This window comes from Neovison vison, chromosome 2 (genome assembly GCF_020171115.1).
Source record: "Neovison vison isolate M4711 chromosome 2, ASM_NN_V1, whole genome shotgun sequence".
NCBI classification, from domain to species: Eukaryota; Metazoa; Chordata; class Mammalia; order Carnivora; family Mustelidae; genus Neogale; species Neogale vison.
Genome location: NC_058092.1, coordinates 229,787,440 through 229,811,352, shown reverse-complemented (window position 1 = coordinate 229,811,352; position 23,913 = coordinate 229,787,440). Strand labels below are relative to the sequence as shown.

The 23,913-nt window shown below is 45.8% G+C and overlaps 1 protein-coding gene across 4 annotated transcripts in view; it reads right to left on the bottom strand.

Annotated features, from left to right (window-relative positions):
* Positions 1-23,913, bottom strand: part of PLPP4 (phospholipid phosphatase 4) — a 119,970-nt gene that overhangs the window by 34,799 nt on the left and 61,258 nt on the right. The window contains exon 5 of one of the 4 annotated variants that reach the window (XM_044236689.1): positions 23,785-23,909. The exons of 2 other annotated variants lie outside the window; for them this stretch is intronic. In XM_044236689.1, the coding sequence (XP_044092624.1) occupies positions 23,785-23,909 (125 nt within the window). The remainder of the gene's footprint in view (positions 1-23,784; positions 23,910-23,913) is intronic. One more of the 4 variants, XM_044236692.1, reaches the window with a different exon arrangement.

Below are 23,913 nucleotides of genomic sequence, written 5' to 3'. Positions count from 1 at the left end.
CTAATCACTCAGCTCCTTGGAAGAGGAGAAATCAGCATAGCTGAGATACCTTTCCAATCACTGATGCGAGCCTACAGCTTTGGGGAAATGAGGCCCAGAGGTGAAAGCTCATTTGTGTTCTATTGTGCCAAAGTAGGTCATGGAGTCAGTCAGTTCAGCTGAAGAAGGAGGAGGAGGAAGAGGAGGGGCGGGGGGGGGAGGGGAGGAAAAGGAGGGAAGGAGGGGGAGGAGAAGGAAGAGAAAGAGGAGGGAGAGAGGGAGGAGGAAGAATAGGAGGAGGCAGCCACTGTTCCTTGTCAATTCAGTCAAATGGTCCATCTGGTCCACCAGTAGCTGCTTTCCTGGGAATGAGCATAAAGGGTGCATGTGTGATACAGGGAATTGATAAAGTTCCTGAATCTTCCCAAGACACTCTTTGATGAACAAGGTGATAGAATAAGGGGGCAAAATGTCAAAACCCTGCAATCCAGTCAGATTGCAATTTTCTACCCGGAGGAGGGACGACGACACGGTGCCCTGATTTTAGCGTCAGCCATTAGAGATGCTGTGATTCAATGAAAGGTCATGCAAGTGGCGGCGGCTGAATATCTGAATTTAGAAAAAAATTGACTTTATTCCCTATGATGACACAAGTTTTTGTCATTGAATAAGATCTTGGCCTGCAGGATTTAGAGAAATTGTGGACTCTACATGACACAGAAGCACGCACACACACATTTACTAGAAGTAATGATCACCACCACCACGTGGGGTTATGAGGTTGAGAGTTTTATCATGAAGCTCTTCAACAAATAGTTATTTAATTCCTGCTACATGCCTGACCAGGTGTCATGCTCAGCCCTGGGGAACAAAGAAACAGACTTGGTTCCTGGTCTTATGGAATCTAAAGATAAAAATAATTATAAACTGTGAACCGTTCGGAAAGGAACAAATAGGCTTTTGAAAGAGAGGAGGATGGATGGGGTCAGCAAAGGCACCTCTCTGTATAAATCTGGAAGATGAGACAGAGCTAGATATGCAAAGAGCATCAGAGAGAATGTCCACGGTAGGGAACAGCAGTGGAGCCCGAAAGGCAGAGTGGTTGACACAACCAGGGACGGTCAGGTCAGTGTGGCTGGAATAGGTCATGGCTTTAGATGAAGCTAGAGGGTTAGGCAGGAGATGGATTTGATTTTTTTTTTTTTTTCCTGACAGGGAGAGAGCTGGGCAGGGATGGGCAGAGGGAGAAGGAGAGAGAATCCCAAGCAGCTGAGCATGGAGATCAACACAGGGCTCAATCCCATGATCCTGAGATCACAACCTGAGCTGAAATCAAGAGTAGGATGCTTAACCGACTGAGCCACCCAGGCCCCCCATGGGCTAGATTTTTATAGGGCTTTGTGGCACACAGTTATTCTAACACTTTTTTAAAAAAAATATTTTCTTTATTTATTTGATAGAGAGAGACCACAAGTAGGCAAAGAGGCAGGCAGAGAGAGAGGGAAGAAGCAGGCTCCCTGCCGAGCAGAGAGCCTGATGCGGAGCTCGATCCCAGGACCCTGAGATCATGACCTGAGCTGAGGCAGAGGCTTTAACCCACTGAGCCACCCAGGCGCCCCATATTCTAACACTTTTGAAGAAAAAGAGTAATCACAAATCCATTGGTTGCTGTGAATGACCCGATGATGAGCAAAAGAAGACAGTAAGAGCCCACAGGTCTGAAACACTGTGTCAGCGGACAACAGTGACCTCAGGTGACCCTATTATTTTCCAATGTCATTTCAAATGCCACTTGAATGTAATCACAATTGATAGCCTGCTGGGTTTTCAAGTTAAAATAAATGCTATGGGAAAGGCTTCCTCAATGACCAAGCTGTTCCTAAATATCCTTGAGATTCACGAATATGTGGACAGTACATCTTGCATATCTGAAAATTTCTGCTTTTCGCCTTGCTTTCTTTCACTGAGATAAAATTTATACACAGTGAAACGCATAGATCTTCAATCCTGTGGGTAAAGAAACGCAGATAAGAACATAAGGAAAATCCCCCAAAGATACTCCCACCACTTCAAGTGAGTTCCTCCCCAGTCTCTGATGCCCCACTCAGAACAAACCTCTCTGATTTCTACTCCCTAGACCAGTCTGGACCGTTCTTGAACTTCTCGTTAACAGAATACTACAGCGGATACTCTTCTGTGTCCACTCCCTGGTCTCAGCGTAGCGTTTCTGAGGTGCACCTTGACTGCCATATTCACCAGGAGTTTCCTCTGTTCTCCTACTCATAGACACCTGCCTTGTTTCTGGCTTGGGCTGACTGGGAATAAAACTGCTGCAGCAATCGAAGTCCTTTCACAGACGTGTGGTTTTATTTCTCTTGGGTAAATATGTTAAAATGGACCTGCTGAGTCACAGGGTAACTATATGATTAATTTTATTTAAAAAAAGACTTCCAATTTACAGAGCAGTTACACCAGTTTCCACCAGCAATACGTGAGAGCTCTACTTGCATCGTCCACGCCAACATTTGGTGTTGCCGGTTCTTCTAAACTTAACCATTAGCTAATGGCTAAGAAGTGGTCTCTCACTGTGGTTTCAATTTACATTTTCCTAATAAGTGATTAACTGAGCACCTTTTCACATGCTTACTGACAGTCATACGCCTTTCTTTATGCAGTCTCTGTTCAAGCCGTTTGCCTGCATTTTTTATGAGGTTATCTTTTTATTATTGATCTATAGGAACTCTTTACATATTCTGGATATGAGTGCACAAGTCCTTTGCATGACATATGAATGGCAAGTATTTTTTTCCTTTTTTTTTTTTAAATTCCAAGTATTTTCTATCAGTCTGTGACTTGCTCTTTTCTTTTCATGATGATGTCTTCTGAAGAGCACAAATTTTAAATTTTGGTGAAGTTCAATTTATCATTTTTTAAAAAAGATTTTATCTATTTATTTGACAGAGAGAGAGCACAAGTGGGGGGCAGGAGAGGGAGGAGGATGCCACCCACTGAGCAGGGAGCCCCGTGTGGGGCTTAATCCCAAGACCCTGGGATCAGGACCTGAACCGAAGGCAGACATCTAACCATCTGAGACACCCAGGTGCCAAACCCTGTCATTGTTTTTATTATCGGTGTTTTTGTGTTTCTTCTAAGAAATTTTTTACTATACCAAAATACCAAAGATATTCTTCCACATTATCTTCTAGATGATTTATAGATTTAACTTCTATTATATGGTTCATATGAGTTAATTTTTACATATTATATGAGGTAGGAGTCAAGGTTAATTTATTTTTCATACTTTTTTCGGGCTTTCTAGTATCACTGATTTTAATCTTTCCTTTCACCACTAAGTTACCTTGGCATATTTGTCAGAAATAAATTGACCCGGGGTGCCTGGGTGGCTCAGATGGTTAAGGGTCTGCCTTCACCTTGGGTCATGATCCCAGGGTCCTGGGATCGAGCCCCACATCAGGTTCCCTGCTCAGTGCAGAGCCCTCTCCCTCTGCCTGCCACTCCCCCTGCTTATGCTTTCTCTCTGTGTGTCAAATAAATAAATAAAATCTTTAAATAAATAAATAAATTGATCATGTATGTGTGGATCTATTTCTTGGCTCCACTCCACTCCATTGACCTATGTACCTATCCTTAAGCCATACGAGCTTGATTACTACAGAGTTCTATGAAATCTTGAAATCAAGTTCTATTCACTATTTCAAATTTTTATCTGCTTTCTCAAAATTGTTTGGCTATTTTAGGCCCTTTGAGTTTTTTTCTAAATTGAACCCTATGGTTCAATTAAAAAAAAAAAACACCATATAGATTTTTCAATTTCTGTTAACTTTATTCTTGTGTTTTCATAAGCTGATGCTACTGTAAATGGTACTTTTTAAATCTGCACTTTCTAATTCTTTCTTGCTATTATGTAGAAATAAAGTTGATTTTTAGATTGGCCTTGTACCCATGATCTCTCAAAACTGCTTGTTAATTCTGTTTATGGATTTCCTAAGATTTTCTAAATAAATAGTACTGTCATCTGCAAATAAAAAGAACTATTTCTTCCTTGCTTTTTATTTTTTTCTTGCTTAAATGCACTGATTAGAACCCCCACCCACCTTTTAACAGATACAGTGACAATAGACAATCTCTTATGATAGTCACAATCCAAAAGGGAAAGTATTCAGTCTTCTTACTAGTAGGTATAAAGTTAACAGTAGGTTTTTCATAGATGTCTTTTTATCAAACTAAAGAAGTTCCATTTTCTTCCTAGTTCAATGAGAGCTTTTACCATGAAAGTGTTTTTCTACATCTATTGACGTTGATTACATAGTTTTCTCCAATATTTTGTTAACTTGGTGAATTGTAACAATCAAATTTTAATTTTTAAATCAACTTTACATTCCTAGGATAAACTCCAATTCTTTTGTATGCATTTCTGTACTTGTTAATTTATTAAGAGTTGTATGTCTATATTCGAGAGATATTGGTCTATAATTTTTTCTTCCCTAATATTTCTGTCATATGTTGTTATCAGGATTATTCTATAACTGTATTTGTATAGTCTCACAGAACTAGCTGGGAGGTGTTCTATCTTTTCAAAAGTTTTGTGGAAGCTTGATATTACTTCTTAAATGTTTGACTGCAAATTCCAAGGAAACTATCTGAGCCTAGAGATTTCTTTGTACTGAAAGACCCCGCGTATAGACCCCCCCCTCCCCCCCCCCCCCCCCCCCCCCGGCCATTGATTAACTAATCGCTTTCTTGCTTTTCTGTAATCACTTGGCTTCACCCTCCCCGTTAGACCCTTCCCCCAGTTGTTAATTACTTAATCGCTCTTTTGCTTTTCTGTAACCGCTTGGCTTTTAAGGCGTGACACTAGTCTCCTGTTTGAGCAAGATACCTTTTGCTAACAGCGGAGGCATAGGTAGGGGGGGGTCGCATAGTCACGTTAGTCACGTAGGCAGGGGGTCGCATAGTCCCGTTAGTCACGTAGGCAGGGGGTCGCATAGTCATGTAGGCAAGATACTTCTCTGCTGAGTAATAAGGCCCAACTCCTCCTCCCCACCTTTTTCTTCGCGCGGGAGTCCTCCAAAGCCAATCCGCAAACACCAAGTATGCCTTTTTCAAATGTTCAAATTGTCAGCCAATCAGCCCTGCCCCATCCAAAACTTATTTGTACCTATCTATAAAAATCCTGTACCACCCCAGCCTGGTGTGCTCAGCTGGCAGGAGCTGCTGACCACCCGCAGGCGCCTGCGCTTCAATAAAGAACCTCTTGCTGCTTGCATCCTGTGGCAGTGTTGAATTCTTGGGTGAGGGGATCCACGAGTCTTTCATTACAAAGGTTTTGAACTACATATTGTATTTTGGTTTCATCTCTATAAGTTCTGATAAGCAACAGTTTGCAAGGAATTTGACCACTCCACATGCATTGTTGAATTGTTGGTGGGCAACTGTCCACAAATGCCCTTATTATCTTGTTAATGTCCTCAGGCTATTTAAGAAGCACTCTGCTTTCTTTCCTGATATGGGTCATTTGCGTGTTCTATTAGCTCTTATCAGTCTTGCCAGGAGTTTATCAACTCTATAAATCTTAAGAAATAACAAGTAAGGGCAAGTCCAGTGGAACTGCAAGTCTTTGAACTCAAAGTTTTGGTACTCCAGACAACTGTTGAGGGGCGCCTGGGTGGCTCAGTGGGTTAAGCCTCGCCTTCGGCTCAGGTCATGATCCCAGAGTCCTGGGATGGAGCCCCGCATTGGTCTCTCTGCTCAGAGGGGAGCCTGCTTCCCCCTCTCTACCTACTTGGGATCTCTGTCTGTCAAATAAATAAATCAATCAATCTAAACAATCGTTGCCATGAAAACCAATCCCCAAATCTAACACCAATCATCTTGGCCCACATGCAGTCGTTATTCCTAAGAAATTCAACAGCACATGACTAAACCACATGAAAAGATTAGTACATTTTGAAAACTCAGTGATCTAATAGTCCTAACAATAATATGAAATATTATTATAGCTACTTCAAAGATGGGGAAACCGAAGCTTAGAGAAATTAGCCATTGCCAAAGTCACAAAAGCTATTTTGGATTCACACTCATGTCCTTCTGATTCCAACACCTGTGTACTTCCCACTTCAGCCTTAAAGTTGCCATGAGTTAATGACTCAGGATCATAGTACCAGCATTGGGCACCCTGCTCTGGAAAGGTTCCCCATGGAACTGGGATAAATGTAGATGGAAAAAGGAACATAAGAAGAAAAGATGTCCCTCGGTTTTTTCACATGGCCATGAAGGGACACGCCATACTGAACAAAATGCTATTGTTGGTGGAAATTACAGAAGCAACACTGTGGTTAAGTCTAAATGGTTGTAGCTCTTTTTCGACTTTTTGATAATCATTTCCTACTGGGTCTCTCCTCCAAATTACCATTTTTTAAAATAAATATAATCTCAACTTTCACTTCAAAAATTGTGTTTTTTTTTTTTTTTTTTTTTTTTTTTTTTTTTTTTTTTTTTTTTTCTCTCTCTTTTCCTCCTCCTCCATTGTTTTATAATAGGTCCTCATAGAGTGAGGCTTTGCCTTCTCATATCTAGACATTTCTTTGAAAACCATTTATTTTGTCTTGTTAAAAAAATACTAGGGATTAACTAAACACTATTTTCAGTATTGTTCTTATTGAGTGTCTTGTTTTAGACAATAGAGAAAAATAATTTTCCTTTCCATTATCTTTGCTTATCATTCCTAAAGATTGTCTTTACAAATGGCAGTTATTTCAGGAGTACCCATTTTAGGAAAATACATACTGTCTGGCTTCCCTGAACTCCAGGAAACTGGATACACATGTTAGTCCTATTCCCTGTAAACGGCTGCCGTTCATTTCACCTCTTACTCAATGCACAGAACAAATCATGCCATGCTAAAAACACAGAACGGTGCTTTCATGTTCTTTGCATCTGAATTTAAAATGGGCAACGGTTTTCTTGTGATCTCTCTAGCATTATCCACACGGCTGCTCTGCAAGAGAAACAAGGTGGATGATGATGGAGAAGTGAATGAGGGACTTCATCACCACAGCTGGCTTGCAGGAAGAGCTGGGAAAATGAGTCCGGCCTTGAAAGATGGGGCGGCAGGATGCGTACTCACTTTCTCAGCACTACTCTGTGCCAGGCAGGGGTGAAAGGGGAATATGGGAAGAGCCAGGAAGGCATGACTTGGAGGGGAAGACAGTGCGCCATTGGCTAGGGCAGCGGCTGTGGGGGCCTGAGACTGCTTGGCTGGAAGGGTACGTGCTGGAAAGGAGAGGGGCGTGCTCTCCCCCAAAGTGAGCAGGAGAGCGTGGTGGCTAATGTTGTGGGTCAACTTGACAGAATCACAGGGAGCCTTGATATCTGGCTGAACATTACTCGTGAGTACATCTGTGAGGCGGCTTCCGAACTAGCCCTCCCCAGCAGGGGCGGGGATCATCCAATCTGAGGGTCTGAGAGAACACAAGGTAGAGGAAGAGGGGACTCTCCTCTCTGGCTGACAGCTGGAGCGGGGACGTCCGTTCTCTCCTTCCCTCGGACCAGGCTGACACCATCAGAGCTCCTGGTTCTCAGGCCTTCCTGCTCAGACCAGACTGCACGTGGCCAGCTGTCCTACGTCTGCTGCGTGTAGACGGCAGATCGCGGGACCCCTCACACCCCATAATCACGTAAGCCAATCCTCATTATACATACACACTCTTGGTTCTGCTTCTCTGGAGAACCCTAATCAGAGAAGACACTTACACGGGTTCAAGCCAGGTTTGGGAAGATCCCCAGATGAAACTTCCCCAAGAAATTCTTAGAGAAATTGGTGAGTGACCGTGGGTGACACAGGTCCCCACGTTCTCAAGGCACTGCCTTGAGGAGCATTTAGTGCTTCCGGTGCCAGTATCGGGGAGGGAACAGAAGAAGAAGAAAGGCTGAGGAGAGCATTTGGGGGCTGGGGGAGGAGCAGCATCCAGGCCGATAGCTCCTTCTTGGGCAGGAATTAGAAATGAAACACTGGAGGACAGCCAAGCCTCTATCCAGACACCTTTATGCCACACAGCCCCTTCCAGGGCAGAGGGAGGGGAAGAGACAACATCCAGGGACCCACCTCTGGGTCTCAGGGGCCTTGCAGGCTCTGGCCCTTCCGACCACGGGAACTGGTAGGCTGACCACCCAGGCAGAGCACCCCGTGGCCAATAGCTGTGATGGTCGGTGGCAGGGTCACCTGAGCTCTGCCTTACCATCTACACACAAGCCCAGGGCTGCTCAGACAGGAAGGATCTGGAAGCTGATGGTGCTCCAGACACAGACCCCAGTCCCCTAGGTATCCCTGGGGCCTCCAGGTTTCTGCAACTCTGTGACATTACTCACTCAGCTCGCAGCAGGCACCCCTGGGGCCAGTGGGTCCCTGATCTCCTCCTCACGCCTGTCCCCAGCAAGGGGGCCCAGCCCTGAAGCCCACACCCACACTTGTCCCGTGTCCCAGAGATGCTGAAAGCTGTGGAGAGGCAAGCGAGCCTCTTCACCTCCTCCTACCGTTCATATCATCCGGGGACAAAATTCCTGTAGCAGCCTCACTTAAGATAAAAGTGTGCGGAGTGCCCCAGGAGAAGAAAAACTCCATCTGAGTGAGCATGGCATATGTACGAGAGAATTTTTGATGACTTTGGAAAATGAGGTCATCATTTACCAACAAGCAGGTGTCTGACTGTTCCAAATGACCGGGACAAGGAGGGAGCGGCATCAGTGGTCACGCGACTGTGGTTTTGTGGTGGCTGCCACCGCATGGAAAGCTTTTACTGGCCAGCTTCTCGGCACCAGTTGAGGAATGCATGTGCCTGCTGGATGCAGGAACTGACCAGACTTGCACAAAATCACTTCTTGCTGAGGTTCACACGGCTCCCCATCTTTGGCCAAAGCCCTTCAGGGGCACCTTCTTCCCTGGCGTGGGCAGCCAGCTCCTCTGCCACGGACTCGAGCCACCACCCCGTGCTGCTCCGAATCCCCCCTCCCAAGCAGACTGGGGGAGGCTCAGGGAACAGTGGTTCTCACGTTGCCTTTCAGTTTTGCGGACAACCGGCCCAGCGGGACCCAGAGGCTTCCTTTGCATCTCTAGCAACTGCCTTGATAAACTCTGTTACTCCCTTAGCAAATGGACTGATCATTCTCTTCCTGGGCTTTCTCCACCTCTAGTGAGCAACACAACAGAGGAAACAGTAATGACTTTCAACTCAACCGTCTAAGGTCAGGCAGTGACTCTGGCAGTTTGTGTCTGGGCCCATGGTGGCAGACCCACAGACACACCTCAGTCTGGGTGTCCCCACCTCTGTGACCTTTCTAGGTATGGGTTAACCGACGTTCTGGAAATGAACCTCCAGCAGGCCTCCCCACCTCCAAGCCCAAGGCTGGCAAGCCAGGGTGCCATGTTGTGCCGTGTCCCCTAGCCCAGCTCGAGAGAGGCTCTCCGAAGCACATGAGGGCTTTCAAGAATAGTTCAAAAATGGCACACCGCCATTCGTAAATGCAGACCATAATCTGGGAATGATTTTTTTTAATGTTTTACTTTCTTTTCAAAAATTGTAAGACACTGTGTTTTTGAAGCATGTAGATCTATACTTAGGATCAAATGAATACTGTAGGGGTAAACACCAGAATCAACACAAAAGGCCTACGTTGACTGAATTTATCACACGGCTCTCACAGCAACACGTATGCCAGGAAAGAGATCACACATCATGTAATCGTCAGACCCGTTCCTTGTGGTAGGGAAAAAACCTGGGAGGTGCATTTGCAGGTCCGGTCCGCCCCGGTCTGGTCCGGTCTGCCCCGGTCCGGTCCGGTCCGCCCCGGCCCGGTCCGGTCACGGCTGCCTTAGGAACCAACACATTCAAACGGACACCTGGTGTGGGGACAGGGGATTCCGTTTCTCCCCTGTTTTCTCATCTGCCAAAGGGGACAGAGACCAGACTTCTCCGATCTTCCCCAGAATCAGAGTTCAAGGAGGAATGGCAATAAAGGATCTCATTTCATGCCCCCCACACACACCTTGAAAGGTAGGAATTGGGACTCTATCTACAGATAAGTGAACTGAGACACACAGTCTTGAAATGATCCGCGCGACACTGTGGGGACTGGAGCCAGGCCAAACTCGGGTCTGTCGGGGTCTGAAAATCATTCTTCTCTACCATAGTCAATACAGAAATGCTGGACGTGCACGTGTTTATTTATGTGGAGCAATCCAATGATTACAAAAACAAATAGGCCATTTTCAGTGCCAGGCTAGCTCTTAAAATGGCACTCTTTTGACATCCAACAATATGTAGCTACAAACATATGGAGAGAGAGGAAATAAATGAATGCCCGGAACTCTGAGTGGGAATCCGAAAGTCATAAAATGATCCACACGTGCTGGCCCTCTTCCCTATCCCCAGCTGACTCATGGTCCTCTCCTCCACACGCATCGTGACAAGGGACAGGTGAGTTCAGGGTCTTTCCGGTAAGAAATGTTCTCAGCCCCTCTTCTCGGATCTTGCCCCACCCTTCCCCTAACATGGACTGTCCCAGACGCCTCTGATTATGTAAGAGACACCACTTTAATTGCCAGCTATTATATATTTTTCCTCCCAGTGTGTCAGGAGTGTAATTAAATGGCCTTTTGTTTAATGGCCAGTGCTGTCCACCGGAGCTATCAGGAATGGCTGTTGGGGATGCTCACGGCCCCGGAGCGCCCGGCCACAAGGGTAGGCTGCTCTCTGCCCTCTACCCCCTGTACCTGGTGTTGCATCTGCCGAAAGAGACTCGTTCTCCTCAGGGACACAAGTACCCTGTGGGCTCACAGAGGCCCTGGCCTTGAACTCCGCCACAACAGGGACTGGGTCTGTCTTACCCCCCCACTATCTCTTCCTGCACCATGCACAGGCCTGGCACGAACTCGGTGTCCAATCGTAGGCAGTAAATGACTGACTCACGATGGAAATGAGTGAATACTTTATAAAGCATTTAGAGAGTCCTGGAAGGTTTCCCTGAGATGTGGTGACAAAGTCCCCATTGTCACCTGTCACAGCAGCTAGGACAGCAGGTTCAACAGCAGGAGGAGACAAACCCTGGGGCCATGGCACCAAGCCGTGGGGAGGAACAGGGAGGAACAGGCGGCTGCTCATGAGGCTTTCCCACTCTAACCAGAGTCAGCAAATGCCTGTCACTTTTCTTTACCAGAAGGAAATAAATGGAAGCTTGTTTTAGTTGTAAGGTATGATAAGTAATACCCAGGCAAAATATATGAACATTGGACCAAAGCCCATATTCGTAAAGGACAGAAATATCCATATTTTTTACAAGGTTACTAATCACCATGGGATGTGGAGAGGTTCGGGCAAAGGCTCTCAAGAATATTCCCTTTTGGGGCGCCTGTGTGGCTCAGTCGATTAAGCCTCTGCCTTTGGCTCAGGTCATGATTTCAGGGTCCTGGAATCAAGCCCCGCATTGGGCTCTCTGCTCAGCAGGAGTCTGCTTCTCCCTCTCTCTCTCTGCCTGCCACTCCCCTTAGTAAGTTCTCTTTCTTTTTCTCCCTATCAAATAAACAAAATATTAAAAAAGAATATTCCCTCTTTCTTTTCTTCCTTCCTTCTCTCCTTCCTTCTTGATGAAATATTACAGAGATCCTCATAACTCAAAAACAAAGGGAAATAATCCTATGGAAAAGAACAAGCTGTAGCCTGAAACCGAGTCCATTTACTGGTAGAAACAGGCACAAAGAGGCTCCCAAAACACCTTTAACCTCTGAATGTCTACTTAATGAGGAAAAATAAAAATAAAAAAAGGAGTCGTGAGTGTCAGCACTCTGGACTAAAGTTAGCTTCTCTCCCCCCTCAACACGCACCCAAGTCCCCAGGTCCTGCTCAGGCTTCCAGACACCAGTGACACAAGTGGTCTTCCCAGTCATTAGCAAGATTCCCAGCTCCACCGGAGGAGGCGGACTACGACGACGAACTGGCTGCCATGCGAGGTGCTTCCCCACCTTTAGCCCCTTCCATCTCACAAGAATTTCTCTGGCAGAGAAGCTGAACCCTCTCAGAAAGCTGATGACACCAAGGGAGAACCACAGAGCCTCAAAAATCAAAGTAAGCTATGCCACCCTATCCCGCCCCTACCCCTTCATGTTCTACGAGTCAAGGGGAAAACTGAGCGGTCAAGGGTTTGCTGCTAGACTTCACAGCTGCGGGGCAGGACAGCTGAGCACCTGACCCTAACAGCTCAGGTCTCTCTCACTCTAAACAAAGGAAAGTGTGGGATATTCTGGGGACTTGGCATTGATGATGAATTTGGGATCTTGCTCACACATTTGTAGCATCTACGTGGGTTCCGTTAAAGCTTTATTCAGTTAAGACAATAGATTGGTTAGTTCAGTAACTATTTGGGGCACCAATCCTGAGCATTCACAGTGCTGGGCCCTGGGACACGTCAGTGCTGGAGAGGATTCAAGGCTCCTGCCCTCACGGAGCAGGAGGCGAGAAAAACAAGCAAACCACCAGGTTGAGTAGAGACACAACTAAGTGCTACAACAAAAAACGGTGGCTAGAGCATCTGGGGTGTTCGGGATGGCTGCTTTCGTAAGGCCACATAGAGGCTGAAACTCAAGAAGGTCATAGGAGTTAGCCAGGGTAATGTCTTCATTTCGGTTCCCTCAGGATGAGATCCTGAGCTGGATTCAAATGCAAGTTGTCAGTTAGGAAGATGATTCAAGAAAACACCAGTGGGGAAGAAAGACCCGGATGGGAAGGAAGCTATAGATGGATGACATTGGTAACACAGGTTACCACTCTGAGAGGCAGGAGCCCACCCCCACTGGGGCTCTAGGAGACAGTAAAATCCACCCTCTGGCTCTGGTCCACCTACGGGGCAAGGGAGCCAGGATAGTTTTACACCAGCGTGTGAGTCAGCGACTGAGGGCTGCTGGAGGGCACAGGTGCACGTTCCTTCCTGGCACACCCAGTCGCCTATAGGCAGAGAGAAGCAGGAGCTGGCGGCTGGGGACTGGATGGGTATGCATGGCACCGTGAGTGCTGGAGGAAGGTGGGCAGGCTTCTGACAGGGTCTGAGAAGTGAGAGCAGGGCACGTGCAAATGCCCAGAAAGGAAAGAATGTCTCATTTGGGGGGAGCTGTCAAAAGTTGGGGTCTAGGGGCACCTGGGGGGCTCAGTTGGTTGAGTGTTCAACCCTAGATTTTGGCTCAGATCATGATCTCAGGGTTGTGAGATGGAGCCCCGCATAGGGCCCCACATTCAGTGGGGAGTTTGCTTAAGATTCTCTCTCTCCCTCTGCCCCTCCCCCCTTCATGCTCTCTCTCTCTCTCTCTCAAATAAATAAATCTTAAAAAAAAAAAAAAAGGTTGGCTCTGAAGTCAGACACTCTGGGTATAAATGCCAGCCCTGTGACACGCAGGCTGTGTGGTGTGGAGGCCAATCATTTTCCTCCTCAGCCTCAGTTTCCTCATCTGCACAAGAGGTCAAATGAGAGAGCTGACCTCATAGCTATGTTGTGGGGATTCAACTGGATAAGTCCTTTAAAGCTGTTAATGCAGAACGTGACACATTTTGTGTGTTCATTAAATGACAGCTGTTTGCAGGCCATCCAAAGGACAGAGCAGCTAGACCACGGGAAGTGAGGCTGGGAGGGGGGTGAAGGATGTGAAACTGAAGAGGCTGCCAGGGCCGGAGCATCATCCAGACCTGGATTATTCTTTAGGTGCCTGGGAAGCCACTGAAGAGTTTGAAGCTCTGGGGTGTCCTGACATCATCTTTCTAGAATGTCATCCTCTTCAAAAGCTTGAAATGCTTTTCCTGCCTCCAGATTCCCAGAGCTGAATCCATTCCCAGAAGGAAGGTGCTATTTAGCACTAATTAGCAGACTCCAGAGACTGATGGGAGCAAAGAAGTGCTGGTTTGAATCATCTGAAGGCTGCCCAGACTTGGCTGGAGAATCATCCTGTTTCATTTTCCTTCGGCAGACTTCACTTCTTAATTAAGTTGGCTCCAGCTAACATTCAAATGACTTTGCATTTCCCAAGAAGATGCCAACAGAGGTAGGAGAGGCAGCCCCCAGACCCACTGGGAGACATAGGAAGCAAGACCGGAATGAAAACTTTGTTGTGGAAACCCCCACGGGAATAACTTACATATTTTTATGAGTTCTACCCAGAAGGGAAGAGAAAACACACTGGTAGTAAGGATATGCATGCTAGATGTGAATCTGAGAAGACACAAAGAAAAAGGCTGGTGGTTCTGAACCCAAAAGGTAATGTTTCCATGGCAGGGCCCCATCTAAGGAAGGGTATCCACTCAGAAATGCAACCATTTCCAGAGAAGGGGATTGTGGGACAGTGTGGGCTCATGATCAACTGGTTGATTGAATTCTTTCCTTTTTTCTTTCTTTCCCTTTCTCTTTGTCTCTTTCCATCCATACACACATATTTGAAAGATATCCATTACAGAGGACATGTGATGATTTGAATTTCTATTTTTGGAATCCAACTACCATCTTGAATGGTCTCTGGGCCCATATTCAGAAGACTGTGTTAAGAGTCAATGGTTTGATATAAAGATAAAAGGATCCCACACAAAAGAGGTGTCTATTGAATAATTCCTTTACAATTCAAGTCTATTCCCTCTCCAAGGGCTAAGAACAAGGTATCTATTATAAAATTCTTTTCACAGTTGATAGACCCAAGAGCCCTACACCTATAAGAAGTCATTACATAATATGGGAAGAGGTAGGATGAGGAACAGAGGACACTTCCTAATGATTAAAGAGTCAAAATACCAAGAATCCACAACAATCAATCTGTATGTGCCTATAAACAAGCCTCTTAAAAATACGAAGCAAAGCCCAGTAAAACTAGAAGAGGAAACAGATGACTCTATTGTCCTAGTTGAAGAGCTTCACACCATATTCTTAGTAACACTGAGAATTCTTAGAGAACACCGAGACAAAAAGAATAAAAGCAAGGATCAAAAATTTTCGAATGACACCATGGTAACTTAATGGACACATATGGAAGGACATACTTAACATGTGCACAAATAAATACGTTTTCAGGTGTGCATGGAAATTTCCTTAAGAAACAGTTTTCAGTAGGGAATAAAACAAATCTCAATAAATTTTAAAATACTCAACATGTTTTCTGTTCATAATAAAATGAAGTTAAGACTTAAACCATTAAGATAGCTAGAAAAGTCATTTGGAAAGTGAAAAAGTCATTTCTAAATAAAAAAAGGTCAAAGACAGAGTCAAAGATCAAAGAACAAAAAACAAGGGCAGTTAGAAAATATTTTGAATATAACAGCAATAAAAAATACAATACTCCAAATTGTGGGGGCACTGCTAACACAGAGCTTAAGGGAAATCTATAGCTGTAAATGCTTAAGTTAGAAAGGAAAAGTCTTAGGGCGCCTGGGTGGCTCAGTGGGTTGAGCCTCTGCCTTCGGCTCGGGTCATGATCCCAGGGTCCTGGGATGGAGCCCTGCATCGGCGGGCTCTCTGCTTGGCAGGGAGACTGCTTCCTCCTCTCTCTCTCTCTCTGCCTGCCTCTCTGCCTACTTGTGCTCTCTCTGTCAAATAAATAAATTTTTAAAAAATCTTAAAAAAAAAAAGAAAGGAAAGGAAAAGTCTTAAACAAGTATGATTTAAATTTCCAACTTAGGAAATTAGAAAATTATGAGAAAATTAAGCAAAAATTAAAAATAAGGAATAATACAAATAAGAGCCGAAATCAAAGATGTAAAAAAGAGACAAAACCAGAGAAAATAAACAAACAGAAAAGTTGGTTCTTTGGAAGGATTAATAAAATTGATAAGCCCACCATATAATTAATCAAGAAAAAAGTAGAGAAAATACAAATTACTATAACAGAAACGGAAGAGGGTTGTCAGCACTGCTCGTACAGACATCAAAAAAGTCAAGAGCAAAATACTATAAACAACCTTATCCTAATACATCCAACAACCTAGATGAAAGGTATAAGTTCCTTAAAAATGTGATTAAAACTGACCTAAGGTAATTCTACTTCTAGGATGGCAATGTGAGGACCTGTGAAACGGAAGAAAATTATTTTTAAAAAAACTTTTTAAGTCTCTGGATGGTCCCAAGAATATACAAAAACTAAATAAATATTTACTCAAGAAAATGCACTAAAACTCAGCAAGAACAGCAAGAATCTGTGGCATTTGAACCTGACCTGTTCCTTCCTCCTCACTCGAACCCTAGTATGATAGAAAACGCCACTCCAGGCAGGAACAGCCCAGAATATTTTTTATTGCTGTTATATTCAAAACAGGGCTCCCTCCTTCTCTTCCCTCAGCAATAAAAAGAAATTACTGGGGACTCCCGGGTGGCTCAGTGGGTAAAGCCTCTGCCTTCGGCTCAGCTCATGATCCCAGGGTCCTGGGATCGAGCCCCGCATCGGGCTCTCTGCTTGGCAGGGAGCCTGCTTCTCCTCCTCTCTCTCTCTGCCTGCCTCTCTGCCTACCTGTGATCTCTGTGTGTCAAATAAATAAATAAAATCTTAAAAAAAAAAAAAAGAAATTACTGATACTCCCGACAACCTGAGGAATTTCAAGACATTATATTGAGCAAAAGCTACCAGCCAAGAAAAGGACATACCACATGATTCCAATTATATAAAGTCTTAAAATAGGCAAAACAAATCAGAAGTTTAAAAACTAAAACAAAAACACAAAACCTGCAGCGGCTATCCTGAGGGAATGAGGATGGACTGAAAAGGGACGTAAACGAACTTTCTTTCTAGGTTTATGGAAATATTCTATATCGACGCAGGAATAGGGTTACATGACAGGTGCACCTGTCGGAACTGAATGGCGATGACTTAGTACTGTGATATTAATTTTACCTTAAATTACTAAAATAATTTCTTCCAAAGTATCATTAGTACTGAATGTGGTAGGAAACGGACAAAGAAAAGCAGAAAGCAAGAAGAGCAGGACCTCATACCAGGGCCGTGGGTGTTCAGTCAATTTGTCTTCTAAGGCTGAAATTTTGTAACATAAAAAGTGAAAAAAGAGGGGTGTCTGGATGGCTCAATCATTAAGCGTCTGCCTTTGGCTCGGATCATGATCCCAGGGTCCTGGGATCAAGCCCTGAATCAGGCTTCCTGCTCTGAGGGAGCCTCCTTCTCCCTCTCCCACTCCCCAGGCTTGTGTTCCCTCTCTCACTGTCTCTCTCTCTCTCTCTCTCTCTCTGTCAAATAAATAAAAATAAGATCTTTTTTTAAAAAAGCAAAAAAAGAAAGAAAGAAAGAAAAAGGCATTCAGCTTGTATCTAGCTTTTCCTCTTACCCTGTCTTTTTTTTTTTTTTTTTTTTTAAATAGAAATCAAATAGTGGGTCGAGTTTTAGGGGGAGAGTATTTTGAATTCATTAAACAGTGTCCATTTCTCAACCTATCTTATTCAGTCAGACTGGGACCTTGGAAAGGGGACAAATTTCACATGTGAGTGACTGACTTCTGCCACATGGCTACCTAATTCCCTGAGATGAGGGTTTCTCAGCCCAGACACTACTGACATCGGGACCAACATAAGTCTGTGTCATGGGGCCTGTGTCTAGCAGCACAGGTGACCTCTGTGTACTTAACGTTCTCGATCCACCCACCCCCCCCAAGCCCTGCCACCGACTTGTGAAAATTGCAACTTTCTTCAGACATTCCCGAAAGTCTCCCGGTGGGTAAAACTGTAAAGTTGATAACTCCCACCCAAACCAGGCATCCTCAACCAGGACAGCACTGTCCCCTGCCAAGGGGATAAAAACTGGCTCCTGGGGAGATGAAAAAGTCTTAGGGATTATCATTGCTGGTGGCCCCCCCAAAAAAGGGCCATGGTACATACACAGAATATTGGTGGCATTAAACTCTCACAGTAGAAAGGAGGAATTCGTGGGAGAAAGGTCTGAAACTAGGAGGAGGAGTAATAATGGAAAAGAGATTAAGAAACCTCTCCCATGACGAGGTCTAGCGTCCTACTAACAGCAATCATTCCCTCCCTGTGTCTAACATCCCCAGAGAAAGGGGAGTCTTCCTCTGCTTGAGAAAGATGTGGCAGATGAAGCCGTTACTTCCCAGAACCTTCGAGATTGCCTTCAAAGCTTGAGATGTAGGAGAATACAAATGTAGAAAAAAGCCATGAGGGGCTCTTGCTGGGTCTGAGGCTGTCCCTCGACATGCCGGAAGCTTTCCTTTAAGTTCTAATGGAAACCCCACAAGTTGAGCTGACCTCAGACACATGACCATGGGTCGGTCCTGGCCAGAACAATGACCTCAGCAGCCATGCCATTACAGACCGTTTCTAAAAGAAGATAAAGGGGACATTTTTCAAGTTTCTCATCTACTCAAACCCACCCAGCAAAACCCCTGGATGGCAATTCCAATCAGCTCAATGGTGCAAAAGAAATGAATCTTAGAATTTCCTGTTTTCCTTTTCCTGTGTCTTTATGCAAAGGCTCGCCTAACACTTGAAGAACCAGCTGGTTTATAATCCTGAATATTCATGCTTCGTGGAGTCACACCTGGCCAGTTAGCATACATGGGACCCTGAGATCATTTCGCAATCCATACTTAAAATGCATTCAGATTTGTTCAGGGAAAGCAAACTCCCAGACGTTCAGCCTGCAAAGACGCCATAGTGGGCACACTCCACTCTCAAGGACTCTATTATCAGAGTAACACCGAGGCTGATCGAGAACCTTCTGACGTGCGGTATCTCTGTAACTGAGGTATTTGAGCGTTTTGGTGGTGTTTCGGATTTTTAAATGTCAGAAGGAGGAAAGAACGACAGTGAGACAGCTAATTTTATGCGTCATCGGGGACAGGCCCTGGTGCCCAGTCGTTCTGTCAACATCCGTCTAGATGTCGCCGGGAAGGTACTTTTAGATGTGATGAACACTTCCAATCAGTGGACGTTAAGGACTTGCACTCACACTCCCCAGCTGGGCTGGGCCTTGCCCAATCAGTTGAAGGCCTTCAGAGAAAAGACTGAGGTTTCCCAAATAAAATTCTACCTCAAAAGACAGCAGCATGGAAATCCTGCCTGACTCTCCAGCCTACTGGCTGGCTCTGCCCACTTCAAACTCAAGACTACAATATTGCCCATTACCTGAGCTTCCAGCCCACGGGCTGACCCTACACATTTCAGACTGGCCAGCCCCCAAAACCATGCAAACCAATTCCTTAAAATAGCTGCTCCCTTTTCCTCCTCTCCTCTGGCCCCTCTACCCACACACACATACTCTTTGTCTGTTTCTCTGGAGAACCGTGACTGATGCAAACAGGACCACACATTCTATCTTAGATGAAGCTAGAAGCACCTGGAGTCCACACCACAATGAATGCCACGGTAAGCAGCTGGCAGAGAGGATACCTCCCAGAGCCAGAAAAGGTGAGTCTAAAGCCTGCAGAGGCTGGTGCCGATGGGAAGTGGGAGGTCCCTTATTCACCAGCAAGGGCCTGCAAAGCTCTGAGCCAGAGGCCCTGGGAACAGCAGATTGGGAGGGGAAGGCAGGGGATGGAGATGAGAACCAGGAGGGAAGTCTCTATTATGACCAGTCAAACTCTACACCCATCCTACAAACCAGGAAGGAAACTGCCACCTCCCTGATTCTTAAAGATAAAAGGTTAAACGATGTGAGGCTCTGCACTTTGGAAAAGCAGGCAAGTAGAGCCCAGGGCTGAGGAACAAGACAGAAGCGAGGGTGAAGGCTTAGTCCGCAAGGTGACCTACAAGAACCCCAGCCTCCCAGCCCAGCTTCCAGAATGCCAGGTGCAGGTCCACCTGCCAAGAGCCTAGGGAGCCTCCGCTGGGGAAAGAAATAACCTCAAAGAAAAGGCCAGATGCTAACACTCGGGGTCAACCAGTGAAAACCTGGCTCACTCCCCATTCATCCTTCAGTGAAGCTTAATTAATGAGCTCGACCCTGTTGGCTTAGTGCTTCCAGCTTAAATAAGAATCCCAGTAAGGTACATGACCGTGGAACTTCAGATGGCCAGAGACAGAGAGAAGATTCTAAGAGGTTCCAGAGAGAGAAAAATAAAATCAAGGAAAGGAATGCTACAAGGCTTCTCTCAAACACTCTCTAAATGAGAATCCTGAGCCACAATGATTTTTCTACCTAGAATTCTGCATCCAGCAAAAGAATGGAAAAAAAGACACTTCAAACGTAAGTATCTCAAAACATTGTAGCTCATATATCCTCTCCTGGGAAATGATAGGAGAAAGTGCTTTTCCTCCCAAAGCTCTTCCTGTCCCCTCCTTGGAATTCCTAGTCCCCAGTTCTGGACCACTGTGGTTACATAACCGGTATTCATCCTTGCCCTAAAGAGGACTTGGCCATGTCTGGCCGTCCTGCACCCTCCCGGACTACCAACCCCATACCTACAAGAGTAAATGCTCAAGAACATTTACTTTCTATTCTTCTCTCTGAAAGCTATCCTCTTTCTAGAATGTGAAATAATGCCCGATCAAAAAGCCCAAGACTGCAATGAAAGAAAATTCCCTTTTCAGAATATCCCTGCTTTAAAGCTATATTGCCTTTCTCTGCTTTAAATCCCAAGTTTCTGGGGGCACCTGGGTGGCTCAGTGGGTTGAGTGTCCGACTCTGGGTTTCGGCTCTGGTCATGACCTCAGGGTCATGAGATGAAGCCCTGTGTCAGGCTCTGCGCCCAGCAGGAAGCCTGCCCGAGATTCTCTCTCTCTCTCTCCCCCTCTGCTTCTCCCCCTGCTTATGCACACGCACACACACTCTCTCTGTCCAAAATAAATCTTCAAAAACAATAAAAAAATAAATCCCAAGTTTCTGGTAACTTCTTGGTTTCTGGAGGAAACCACTTGCTCTTTGAAACGGTGACTCCATTTTTCCTGCAAAGGAGGCCTGGGACTCCTTACGGAGCAAGTCCCACAAGATGGCCATTGGAGGGCTGGATGCCACGTGAGCACGTTAGTAGAGAGCTGTTTGGCTGCTTCTGGTCAATTAAGCACAAGATCTTCTGTTTCTAAAAGAAACCAGTGTTGGTTCTTAGGTTCAAAGAAAACCAACTTCTCTGCAGGGTGGTGTAGACATCGACTACCTTCCTGTCACCGGTTACCTACAAAGCAAGCCTGTGATTCTTGAGCATGAGGAATTCATCTTCGGAGATCCCATGGCCCAGAACGCCTGTGTCCACTCACTCCTGCGCAACCTACAAAGCTGATCTGACTGAAGGGAGAAGGAGTGTGTGTATCACCCCGGGGGTCCACTAAGGTCATCCCTCCGGGGTCCAGCACCTCCTCCAGGAGCCAAGAGTCATGCCAACCACTTCCTGGTAGCCACAAAATCCAAACAACAGCCCTGATGGCTTTTCTAAGTGGATGTGGCAGCTCCCTGTAAGGCAATCACTGACCTGTCACAACAAAGAAAGAGAACAGATAAAAATACTCTCGTCGAAGCCTAGAGGCTGGGTAGAATTCCATGTCTGCCAAGTAGTAAAAATCCATAACATTTTAAACAGTGTCTTAAGCAGAAGCTAGTAACAGCCTCTGTTCAAAAGCTGGTGGAGTACAGATGGGACATCAGCCATGCACTTGACGTGGCAGCTGGCAGGCAGCCCTCAGAGAACGCATCTGATAGGGAAGGTGTGAAGCACACCTTCCACAAGGAACCCTTCTGTGGGGCCTGGGCTCTACTGTCCAGGACCAGCAGTCTTCTGGGCTAAGTTACTCACACGACAGCTGTTTCCTGCCTGAGGTCAAATGCAGCACTGGACACTGAACTGTGCTAGTAGGCCTCAGTCACCCATCTAAAAGCCAGCGTTCAGGATTTCACTTCTTTCAGCTTTGAGCTTTGGAAGCCCCTTCAGGCTCGGCACTGAGCCTCTGGGAGGACAAAACATGCCCTAAGACAACAGAGAAATGCGGGAGCCCAGGAGTCTGAAATCAAGGTGTGGGCAGGGTCATGCTCCCTCTGAAGGCTCCAGGAGAGGATCCTTCCTTGCCCCTTCCAGCATCTGGTGGCTCCACGTTCCTTGGCTTGTGGCTGTACCATTCCAATCTCTACCCCCATCTTTATGTGGTCTTCTCACCTATGTCTCTGTGTCTCAAATATTCTTATGTCTTTCTCTAATGGGGACGTCTGTCATTGGATTTAGGGCCACCCTAAAACCGGGATGATCTCATCTTGAGGTCCTTAATTCAATTACACCTGAGAAGGTGATTCTCCAAATAAGGTCTCATTCACAGGTTCCGTGGGTTAGGACTCAGACATATCTTTAGGGGGAACATTATTCAACTCCCTATAGTCCAATAAACCAGACAAGAATATGAGTTATTTATTTACCTGAACATGGGATTCTTCATTGTATTTCATCACAGTAAGCCCTGAGACACTATCGAGTTAGAGGCTGGTAGGAAGGTCAACTAAGTGTCCTTGAACAAGTTACAGAGTCTGTCTGAGCTTCACTGTCCTTATGTGTAAAATGGGGATAACCCAACCTGGTGAGGCCATTGTACAGATTAACAGTCATTCACGTAGAGTGCTTGGCACCCCAATATCTTGTTGACAGGGCTCCAGTCTCTAAAGGCTCTGAGAAAAATATTCAACAAACACAGCAGGAAAAGGCATCCAAAGACTCTTTGATCAATCCACTTTCAGGAAATGTCTTACATACTTAGAAAAAAACAGACCAGATCAAGGAAACAGGCTTGCCAATGGCTGATAATGTCACACCAGTGAGAAATCAAGGACTTCAGGTCATAAGAACGGCCTCTCCCAAGTGGCTGCCTGTGGCCACAGTTTTCCAGTGATCCCAGGGTCACCAACCTAAATATACAGTGTGCCACTGCCTCGAGAGTCCCCAGAACACAAGCTGTGTCTTAGTCATCTCGGTGTCCCCAACACCTAGCACCACTGGCACCTCAGTCACCCAAAAAACATTGCTGGAATGAACCAGGACACTCCAGAACCTCAGCTCTGGTTACAGACAACGATACGGGTACGTACTGCTGATTTAAAGCAGCATCCTGAGTACTTCACATACACAGTGACCACATTAGATGGGATAATGCCCTACACGCCCTGGCACGGCAGCTGCTCCACATGTCAGCGACCAGCAGTCCTTCTCTTAACCCTCACCCCAGCCGGAATGGAGGCCTCATCGTTCCCATGGTACACCACAGGCGCTGAGGAAAGAGTGGGTAAGTAAGACCTGGCAGAGCAGGGTCTGTCACTACAAAGACCTGTGTCCTCTCCACTACACACCCTCCACCTGATCATAATATTTAGTCTTGGTTCTAAGGCTGGTCCCAGCCCACATATCTATAACCAGACTACATAGTGAGGCGTGCACCCACACACGTGTGTGTATTGTATGTGTATGTACATGTACACACACACAGTACCATCGCTGAAAGAATATGCCAGAGGGAACATGGAGCTGCAAAGCAAGTTCCCAGGGAACACAGTAAATTGCCCTGCCCTGTTAAGCTCCTGAATCATACTGCCAAAGGGCCAAGTGTCCCATGTCAGGCTCCACTGAGCTCACAGAAGCAACGTATACAATGTCTTGTAAACTCTATAGAGTCTCATCCCCAGGCTTATTACTTCCTGTTGAATTCGTGTTTCTAAGCCTACAGGGAAAAAACATGAAATGTGCTCAACACGCGTGTCCCAGCACTTTCCTCTCCACCGAAACTCCCAAGGGAAGTGGTCAGGAGACGTGACCAGGAATTAAAGGGCATCCCAGCCTCGGAACTTACAGGAGGAATGGATGCTGGGGAAGCTTTTACGGCCCTCGGACACCAGGTCAGGGTCACCCGTGCAGTGCATTTCCGAGTTCATCACTCCATCTGGAAAGCAGCGGTAAAAGAAATCGGGGCGAGGTCTAC